Source organism: Dendrobium catenatum, unplaced genomic scaffold, assembly GCF_001605985.2.
Source record: "Dendrobium catenatum unplaced genomic scaffold, ASM160598v2 fragScaff_scaffold_1395, whole genome shotgun sequence".
In the NCBI taxonomy this organism is placed as follows: domain Eukaryota; kingdom Viridiplantae; phylum Streptophyta; class Magnoliopsida; order Asparagales; family Orchidaceae; genus Dendrobium; species Dendrobium catenatum.
Window position 1 is genome coordinate 369974 of NW_021319857.1, and position 10861 is coordinate 380834.

General features: G+C 32.8%; 1 protein-coding gene across 2 annotated transcripts; it reads left to right on the forward strand.

The window, feature by feature from the left end:
- The first annotated feature begins 1574 nt into the window (after positions 1–1574).
- LOC110103534 (protein YIPF1 homolog) lies at positions 1575–10450 on the forward strand. 2 transcript variants are annotated; one of them, XM_020832296.2, is made up of 6 exons: positions 1575–1947; positions 2166–2211; positions 2300–2374; positions 5604–5763; positions 8667–8940; positions 10159–10450. In XM_020832296.2, the coding sequence occupies exons 1-6, from the start codon at positions 1894–1896 to the stop codon at positions 10351–10353; spliced, it is 804 nt and encodes a 267-aa protein (XP_020687955.1). In that variant the 5' UTR covers positions 1575–1893; the 3' UTR covers positions 10354–10450. The 2 variants fall into 2 exon arrangements, with proteins under 2 accessions (XP_020687955.1, XP_020687962.1); XM_020832303.2 differs by having other exon boundaries at positions 1576–1947; positions 2166–2190.
- The last annotated feature ends 411 nt before the right edge of the window (positions 10451–10861 follow it).

Sequence of the window (10861 nt, forward strand, 5' to 3'; positions counted from 1 at the left end):
CTAGCCCGAGTTACCCATGATGTTGATCTAGAAGTTCTTCCTTGCTCACACTTATAAGCTTAAGTTAGATTCCATGTTTATAAATCTGCAAGCTATCACTCATGTGCTCGCTAGCCTCCCCTCTCTTGATTTATCCCACTTGCTTGCTCTCAATTGACACCATAATAGTCTTGATTTAGGATTTAAGAAGGCTTCACCAATAGTAGTGTGACGAACTATGCAAATTGGTTTAGTTGAACAAGTCCATTCTAAAAGTTGGGTTATTACATAATATGAATTAATCTCAACCCTAAAAATGCTCATGAGTTGCTATGATTTAAGGAAAAAGAAAAACAAAAGTAAGATTTTACCTTATTTAAACAAAGAAGAAGGAGAAAAATGATATAGTCTATTATTTTTCCTAAGCAAGTCACTAGGTTATCACCTATTCTCATTTCTGGCCTTCGAGTAAAGTTTTAGGTTTAGGGTTTATCTACCTTAAGTATATTAAGATATAGGTGATAATGATGTGATAAGGAGGAGAATATTAAGAAGAAGATGAAGAATAAAATAACAAATATTTCTTCCCTCTCCCCTTCCCTTGGCATCCTCTCAAATGGCCTTTAATAGCTTGGAGTTCTTCCTCACTCACACTAATAAGCCTTGGTTGGCTTCCACACTTGTAAATATACATTATCTAACTCATGCGCTTGTTGCTTTCCCATTGCTTGATCCATCCCAATCGTTTTCTCTCAATTGATGCCCTAATTATCTTGATTTTGAATTTAAGAAGGGCTAGCCAATGGTGGTGCGACTAATTGAGATATTCGATTCATTTAAACTAGTACAATCTAGAATTCAAGTTATTACGAGGTGAATCACCATCCCTTGCTCCCTGAATTGCCTTGGTTGATTATAGCACACATAGGAATCAACTCATTTGAGTCATCGTCCATCGACTGTGTTGATCCTAAAATTCCACCTTCCCTTGATAATGTAGGTCCATAAGTACATGGGTTAATAATACACAATACTCTATTGCAATATGAACAACATTTATTGAAGCACATAATGATATCTCAAATTGATTTTGCTCTAAAAGTAATAACTAATAGGGCCGCATTATTGGGGGTAATATCGACTTCAAAATAACATATATGTGTTGGAATTATCTGTTTTAGATCAAACAAGTGCCTATAAATTGGTTTAAACATTCACTTGATTGAGAGCTTTTATCTTTTGTTTGAGTTGTGCTTATTAAAACAAATTTAGGGCAGACACAATTTATTTTGAATGGCTAAAATTAAATTTCTATTATATATGCATGCATATATAAATAGATTTTGAGTGTTTTATAAACAATCATAAAATTCTTATTAACTTATATATCCAATAGAATATCTATATTTACTTATAAAATACCTAAAATTTTAAAATATAATTGAGACATGAAAATTTTATATAAATAAATATAAATTTTAGAAATAGATATATAATTTAAAATAAAATTTAGGGGACAAAATCTTATATATTTGTCCCCTAAATTTTATTTTAAAGAATTCAATGATAGTTACCTTGATGTCTAGGTGCAATTCTACAAATGACAAATCGGCAGCCCTTGGTTCTGCACTTCGTTCCAACGAACCCACCGCCAGACCAAAAGCGTGAATCGCTGCTTGTCGTCGTCGCATCCCCAGAACAAAGCAGTCTTTCTGAAAGAGAAATCACTGGATCGGTCCTCGAGCGACGATTCCTCCGGAAATTCTCCCAATTCTTTCCATTCAAATACAGGAAAGCCACCTCGAGATCGGGGTTTCACGATTAAGGAGACCTAAGGCTTCGATCTGAATTTCGAATGGGGAAATGATGATTAGTAGGTAAAGAGTTTCATATCCCAAGATTAGTCAATCCGACATGGAAGAAGGCTATACCAGTCTGCCTACTAGTCACTCGGTCGGCTCCGTGCCGGTACAGCCCATTCGTCTGCCGCAGTGTTTAACTTTTTATTTTTTTCATTTATCGTCAGATTCTTTCTTTTTTGCTATTCTCTCCTTCCTCATATTTGGATTTCTATCTCCAATCGATGGAGGTTGAATGTGCTGGGATGCATTCTGTTTTGGCTTAAAAAATTTTCTCTAATATTGTTTTTCATGTTCACTCATCCGGCGGTAATTATGTCGTTGCAGGCAGTGGTTGCTGAAGAAAGCCAAGGTAGGGCCACGATTGGGGTTTGTAAGTTGCAGCTCTTGATTTCGTCAATTTTTTTTTTGCATGCCTCGCTCATCTATTATTTGATTTGTTATTTATTTTACTTTTGTAGTTCCAAAGACGAATTTGCAAATCTTTCCGCCTGGTAATATTGCTTCAGGCTATCAAGCACCAGGAACTCCTTATGGTGAATATAACTTTTTACACATTTCCTCTTTTATTTACTTTAAAAAATTTAGGGTATTTAGGATTTTATTTAGGCTGACCAGCTGGCCTAAATTGCAAGTTTGCGACATCTGCTACCTAGGCTAATTCTCCATGATGCACTACATTTGTAATGGACACCACTTGATTCTAGTGGGGGGCGGTAGCGCTATATGAATTGAGCTTTACGGTTTTTGGATGCGAGTGGTGATTTTTTTTCCTCTATTGGCAATGCTAACCAGTGTTTTAACTATTCATTCTTTATTTAGGCTAAGTTTGCTCATCTTTTTTGCCGGTTTGCTTATGTGTTTTGGGTTGTGAGTGATCTGTGACGTTTCACTCTGATTTTGAATATCTTCATTTTCTGGTAAGTTATATTTACCTCAGAAATGAAGATTAAGACACCGTTGTTTTGTTAGAATCAATTAATGATCTCTAACAAAAAGATAAATGCCCTACTACCACAAGAAGCTATACAGAAATTGCAATTAGTTGGGAAACTTGACAATTTGTTTTGTAAGCATCATGTCATAGGGTTACAACTTATATTTCAATAAAGCTTACATGCCAGCCACATAAAAAACTTATAACATAACATGATCAAACACAATGTAGAATCACACTTAGCTCATCAATTTCCTTAATTGCTCCCTTGTTCTTTAGTCGGTATCTAAGCACAGTTTGTCTAATATATTAATATAGGCGTGAGTCCATTAAATTAATTATTAATTCCTAGATTGATGTACAAAATATGCCTTTTAGAGTACATTACCATGAAATACAAGTTTAGCATAAGTAATGCATGTTAAACCTGTGTGAAAGGATTTATAAGCATCTCCATTCATTTATATTATAGGCATAAGCATACTTTTCTCATTAGCGCATACATCAATAGGACACCCAACAATTATAAAATGGGATCCACTTGAGCTAATGTCCTATTTCACAAGCAATCAATATTTGCATTGAATTGTTGAGATATGAGATCCTATTCACCCATCAAACCTCAAAAGCTTGAGAATATCCATATTTGATAATAATCTTCAACAAACAATCATAATAGGCACTAGCATTACAAGTCAGTAAGTACGGTCTTACAAAGTATAACCAAAACATGAAGAATTCACTCATAAGCAGATCCTACTTAACAACAATTAGTATGACAAATATTGCATTTAGGACAGCAAAACTTGTCTAAATAGGAGAACATAGCTTCTCAACATGTTTTCAAAGTGAAATGAGGCTGGCTCAAATGCAAGTCTCCCTATCAATTATCAATTCGTGTAAGATGATGGGATATTAATACTCATTGCATGCATTCATGCACCCTAGAATGAATGATAAGATCTAACTATCCATTAAATTTCACTTTTTGCACAAATTAACAAAATTCTTCAATAAAAAAAGCTCATGAAGTGATCCCCTCATCACAAAAGAGTGTTTTATAATATAATAGTATAACCTAGAGGGGTTGGAATGTTGTACCTTGCTCACCACCACAACCCCAGGTGAAATTTGCTAGATATGTAGTAAGAGTTCACCTTGTCTGCCAAATGCCAATCATTGCATTCATCACTTACTAATAGTTGGCCGAACCCAGTCAAGCTAGTTAAACCAACAAACATGCTTTACATGCTTACCATAACTCAAATTATATCACTCAACAAAATATGTCATATCAACATTGATGGGCATGATTAGGAAAATCCCAGTGCATTGAACTTAGGAAAATCTCGGTACATGATTAGGAAAAACCCTTTCTTATCATGATAATAATAAGAAAGGGTTATATTGTCCAACACCATGCTCACTATTACTGCTATAAATACAACACATACTAACCTTCATCATAAACTTTGCATCAACTTATGGATTAAACCACAACCTTTGAAGGTGTCAGACGTTCATCATACAACCACATCACAATTAGAGAAGCAAACATAAATCTCTCCACTCCTTGAACATGGCATTACGTTCACACAAACTCCTATTACACATTCAAGCACAACACAATTTAATTAGTGCGAACTCCATATATATATATATATATATATATATATATATATATAGAGCAACAAAATCCATACCATGGCTACTGTAACCCATCAACACAAACTAAGTACATAATTTAAGTCCCCAATACAAACAATTCGGCTTAGAAGCTTTGTCACGAGGTTACACATTAGACATCAAGAAGGCTGACCCAACTATATCTACAAATTGAATGTCTAAATATGATATAGAATTGTACTTAGTAATTCATTCAATAGCTTCCTAAGGCTTCATAGAGCATCAACTAACTGAAATGTTGATGTAGGTGTGAGTCCATTGACTAAGTAGGATATTCATTGCTTAATGTATAAAGTATACTTTTCAATGTTACTATGACATATAAGTTAAACAATATATAAGCATGGTAAACATTTGTAGGTTTTTAAAAGAATGTTCTATCTCCATTCATTTTAGATTATGGATATGACATACATGTCAAGCAGGCCGTAAGTAAATTATGATTTCACATATAACATATTTTAATAGGTAAAATAAGTCATAATATAGAAGTTATAACATAACAACTCTTTGATTTCATATTAGTGCTTTGCATGCCACATTTTTCATTTCTTTATATTTCATTATTTTATTATGCTTTTTAATATATTTCATTTCTTGAGGGACATTCATCACATAATTTAGAATAATCTAGGGGATCAATCAATTTAAAACTAAAATTTTACTTCATAGCATCTTGAATATTGTACTATCCGTTCTCTCAACCATGCTTTAGATTTTTTCTTTCAACATGAGCCGGTGATACCGTTTCATAAAAAAATATATAAGTCTTTTAGCCACAGTCATAGACCATTCTGAAGCGTGTCTTCAAGGAGAGTGCTATTAATGAATTTATGCTTTTGTCTAAGAAACTATGATGCTTCGGGACTCTCTTTCTTAGGGTATCAGATAAGTACTTTCAAGTTTCACGAAGAGTTCATTGGCTAGTTTAGTTTATATCACTAGTTGACAGCAAGCTTTAGTGCTTTTTGACAATTTATAATATTTTGTTGCATGCGAATGGATTAGCTGGATGAGAGACCATAAAAATAACTATTAGCTTTGATTTGAACTTTGGTTTTATTTGATATGCAGCTTAGATAAAAACTTCTTTAGATTTGCTTGCTCGTGTAAGCTTCATCATATCTTCTACGTACACGCAGGTGAAGATGCTCAGAGCGCAAACAGTTGGAATGGATATTTTAGCATTTCATCGTACCAACCATATTTCAATGTTGACACAGATATTGTATTTGATAGGCTTGTTGGTGCGGTGTATCCCATGGATGGTTTTTGTACAAAAGTAGATGCCAATCCAGATCTGTGAGTTGCTTATTTCTGTATCTTTGCAGCTGTGAAAGTTTACATGAATGGTGTTCTTTCAAACTTAATTTTAATCTTTCATTTGGACCAAAAAGAAATATTTCATTTTGCAAGCACAGCACAATTACTCTAATATGCGGTCACACCAATTAATTTCGAATGGTCACTGCTAGAGTATTTAAACTATAGCATGTAGGAAACGATGTTCTTTTGAACTTAATTTTAATCTTTAATTTGAACCAAAAAGAAGTATTTTGCTGGATTGTTGTAGCTGAAAAGCTATTATTTATGTATTGCTGGATTGTTATAGATGGAAAAGTTATGGGTACAAAATTTGAATTATTTTAACATGATCCCTCAAGTTGGGTTGTATTTTTTTCCCAACTTATGGATTAGATTATCAAAATTCATTATGGGCAAATGCTTAGTGAGGATATATTTAATTTGAGAGTTTTTGAAGTATAATTTAATTGGGATAGTCTTTTTTCTCTTTGAGATGAAATATTAGTCTATTTCAATGTGTTTAGTTCTATCATGGTGGATAAGTTTTTTTACCGTACTCATGGCAGTCTAGTTGCTACGATACAATTTTAATGATTTTTTTTTCTCATTTGATAGTTTAGTTCTTCTAATGCTTTTTAACCATATTGCTTCATAAATACCAAATGCAACTTCTCAGATTCAACTTTAGCATTGCATCTTGAAACCACTAATCATTTCTTATTCGTGTGACCAAGTTTCTCCATAAGTACAATAGTCAGAGGTAGATTTTTAAGCTGATACTTCTCCAGCCCAATTAATAGGTTTGAAAATTTAGATTTTTTGTTGGATGACTTCTCATATGTGGCCATTTTCCTAACATCATGTTGAGATGTCTTAGAATTTGGTTAACAAGTTTCATTTGGTCTTCAATAGGGTTGTTCTTGACCCAATATGAGAGGTAGATGAGTTTGTCCTCAATGTTTATACTTCATCAATAGGCGTGTTATTCCTGGTGATGTTGATTTTTTTCGCTGGTTCTATTGGAGTTTCTATTTTCTTACATCTATGCATTCATGTTTCTTAAAGTGGATTGATAATATGCTTCATTTGGGAAGTAACAATACATTATTTTGATTGCGCCACTTCTATCGCGAGAGCCTTTTAGATTTCCCTTGTCTTTTATCTCAAATTATCTTTCTAGAAATCCTTTTAATTTGGGCAGCTCTTCTTGAAAGTCGCTGGTCGACATAATATTATTTATATATATATGATCAAAACTACCCTTCTTTTCTTAGTTGAATACTTGATAAAGAAAGTTAGATTTGCTTGGCAATTAGTGTACCCATGCTTTTCAACATATTTAAAAAAACTATCAAATTGGGCATGAGATGATTGTTTGAGGCACATAGAGCCTTTCTGAGTCTGCATGCCATATTGCTTTTTCTTTGATTTACCGATCTAGGTGAGATCTTTATGTATACTTTCTTTTTAAGGTCCCGAATAAGAAAACATGATAAGTGGAATTTTTGGCTGATACACAACTTGTTGTTTGAGCCTGTTCATTCCTTGAGGAATCATTCTTTAGCAGTTCTAATTATAAAACATCTCTATTTTGCCAATCATCTTTCTTGAGTACATTTTCTTAGAGTGATAAATATTAGATGAGAAATTGGTAATATAATTTTTGCCTCAAGTAAGTTTGTTAATTGATTGTAAGTTACAATATTGGTTAGGCACTAGAAGTATAGAGTTAAGTGACAAATCTTTTAAATTGTTTGCTGAACATTCGTGTAAATCAACTTTCCCAACAACCTAAAAAAAATAAATAAAAACTTTCCCAACAACCTTAAAGCCCCCGCTTGGATTATAAGCTCATGCTACAGAGCCCGGCTCTTTACACAGCTCACCTTGATTTGTTGGTTTGGAGCTTTAGCCACCAACCAAGATTTTTTGGTTCGAAGGTTGTATATGTGATATGTGTGTGAATTTGCCTTAATGGAAGCCAGTTTTGAACCCTTTCATATGATCTAATACTTCCGTTATAATTTCGATATGTAGAATAAATAATATTTAAGTTGATATTTCCGTCATTTGTTTATTTACAGTTCATGAGTTTTATTAATATAATATTTGAAGATATTAGTGTAATTTAGCTTTTAGTTTGATCAGTTTATGATGGGGACATCAACAGCGATTACCGCTCTTAATGTTTTATCTCGTCGTTCAAATTATTATAAAGATATAATTATTTGTTCTCTATAGAATTAAGCGTGCAAATTCATTAATTAGTTCATCTTCGCATGTACGTATCACATCAGTTTATAATGCAAAAAACAGAACCAATAAGCGAAAGTCAAAATATAACAAATAATTAAATCAATACTTTAACAACTGAATCAAACCAACCAAATAAGATTGGTTCGGTTTTGTTTTTCTATTTTATCCAAACAATTCCCACTCTTTACCTCTTATTAGGAATATTGGACTTTGTTATATGTGAATAACATACACCATATTAACTCGCTTAAGAAATTCCTTATAATTATCTCCATATAATTAATAAAAATGATATGGATATGATCCATGGTGTAGTTCTTATGTGTTTGGGAACTTTTCAATCACTTCATAACTATCTATAATGTTAGTCATTTCTCCATCATACATATTTTTGATAACTTCAATATATCTTTGACACATTTTATTATTCATAGGAACCAAATTAGTTTGTGATACTCGGTTTATGCAGTATTTAGTCATTTACCTTTTCAAAATAATTACAAATCATATCTAGATTCTTTCTAAATTACCATTTGTATAGTTTTTTTTTATGGCTTGATATGACAAATGTGGACTATATTGTTGTCTAGCTGTCTATTATCTTGTTTGCTTCTGTCTTGGTGAAGGAATTAATCTTTTATTAGGTATGGCCCTGTTTGGATATCAACTACGCTGGTGTTTTTGCTTTCTGCGTTGGGAAATTGTGCTACTTATTTGATGAAAAATGGGAACAACCCAGAGATTGCATGGAATTTTGATGTCAACTATGTAAACTGGGCAGCTTCTGTGATATATGGCTATGTACTTGCAGTGCCTGCTTCGTTTTACTTTTTACTTCGTTATTTTGGATCTAATGCTGGACTTGTACAACTCTGGTGCATTTGGGGGTATTCACTTTCCATTTTTATTCCAACCGCTGTAAGTATTCAAGCCTATATTTAGTTCTGAGTAACCGAATTATTGTTCAATAATTATGTTTTCCATCATTCTTTAACACAATTTAAAATTTTCTGAATAATCTCCTTATATTTATTTTTTTAAATCTCCTTGTATTTCTTCTGTACATACAAGACCCTGAAAAGTAGCTTGTCAAGATTAGCTATTTAACATATTTTCTCATTAGCTATTTCTTTTTCCATTTACAAACGCACATGTCATTACCTTTTTTTAATGGTTATTTTGATCTTCCCGGACTTCAATTATGTATCTCTAGATTATCCCAAAACTTCTGATGCCATATTTTCAATTCAACTCATTATATTAGCTCACGTCAAGCTTGGTTTAATTTTAAATTTTCAATAAACATCCCTTAATAAACTATTGGAGATTAGCTCCTTGTCTTCTTTTAAATTCAGCAATCTTAGTGCAAGATTGTTATTTCTTTTAATTTAATTTTTTCCTTCTAAGATTTACTTTTTTCATATTTTGTGGTCGAATTTTCACTTAGAATAATCTCGCATATCTATAAAGTGGTCTATTTATAATTTAATAGTTGTACTTTAATTTAGCTTGCACTGCTGTGTAGATCAAGCATATTACAAATTTAATATATAACAAACCCATTTACTTGGTTTTGGACTATTCTAAAAGAAAGCTAACAAATTTTGCGCACCACCATAAATAACTGATGATTAGCTTTTAAAGATTTTTGGTTGCTTTAGCTGTCTTTTTAGAACCTTTGTTCATAAAAAGTTGAGATTGGATAAAAAGGTCTATCATACTATAGTCTTTCATTTCTGATAAATAATAGTTTATTCAGTTCTCTTCACCGAGGGCATATTCTACCCTATGACTGGGAATATGTGATTTCTTGAAGCAGTTTTTATTTTCTCAACTTAACTTGCACTGAAATCATTTAAAGAAATTTTAACAACATTACAAAATTATCCTAAGATTGTTTACCTGGATGGTGATGAAGATTTCTGGATTCATGATTTAGGCTTTTATGCATCAAAACTACATTTCTTTGCTCTAATTATGTACAATGACCATTGTAATTTAAGGATAGAATGTCCTCCCCCTTTATGATTTTCATGGGCATGGCAAGAACAACTTAATCTTCTTAAGAATAGAAATATTTTTTTTACTTGTGCTGATTATGTCATCTCTCACAATTTTTTTTTTTTTTTTTTTCAGTTGTTGCTGGTGATTCCACTTGAGATTTTAAAGTGGATCATCATACTTTTTGCTGGTTCTGCATCAGCTTACTTCATTGGTCTGAATCTAAAGCCTTACACCGAAGGGCAACATGACCTTTTTCTTTGGGTCATTGGTGCCTCAGTATTGCAATTTGTTTTAGCAATCTTCATCAAGATGTTTTTCTTTGCTTAATGCTGCCTGGATGAAATTACTGACATTCACGGGTAATTAAGAATGTCTAATACACCTTAAAACATTGGCTAGATATGCCTAGTAACTTTTGATTACATGCTGCTGCTTTATCCTTTTTTTTTTTTTTTTTTCTTGACCCTCACATATGGGGTTATAAGATGCAGCAGCGACTGGCGAGTGGCGACTGCTGCTTGACCACTTTTTTTTTTTGGTGTGGTTTGTACTGACTTTAATGTTTTCTGCTCTTGATAAAAAAACGTGTTAATATTTGACTATAGAATATAGAAAGGTTTGCAGATAATTTATTATCATTCTGCTGTGTAGATCTTCTTACCCTAAACAGGGAACAATTATTACGTCCTCCGACCGGACGTAGAGCTACATCCGGTCGGAGCTAAAATGGCGCCAAAAAATGAGAAATACCGAGCAATATCAAACAATAATGAGGAATACCATCATGTGAAGACTCAATACCGAGTTATACCGAGCTATATCGAGTTATACAAAA

Excerpts from the sequence above, each read along its gene's own strand:
- LOC110103534 (XM_020832296.2), top strand. The coding sequence starts at position 1,894 with ATGGAAGAAGGCTATACCAGTCTGCCTACTAGTCACTCGGTCGGCTCC. Across the intron at positions 5,764-8,666 it reads GTAGATGCCAATCCAGATCT|GTATGGCCCTGTTTGGATAT; the intron begins GTGAGTTGCTTA and ends ATCTTTTATTAG. Across the intron at positions 8,941-10,158 it reads CCATTTTTATTCCAACCGCT|TTGTTGCTGGTGATTCCACT; the intron begins GTAAGTATTCAA and ends TTTTTTTTTCAG.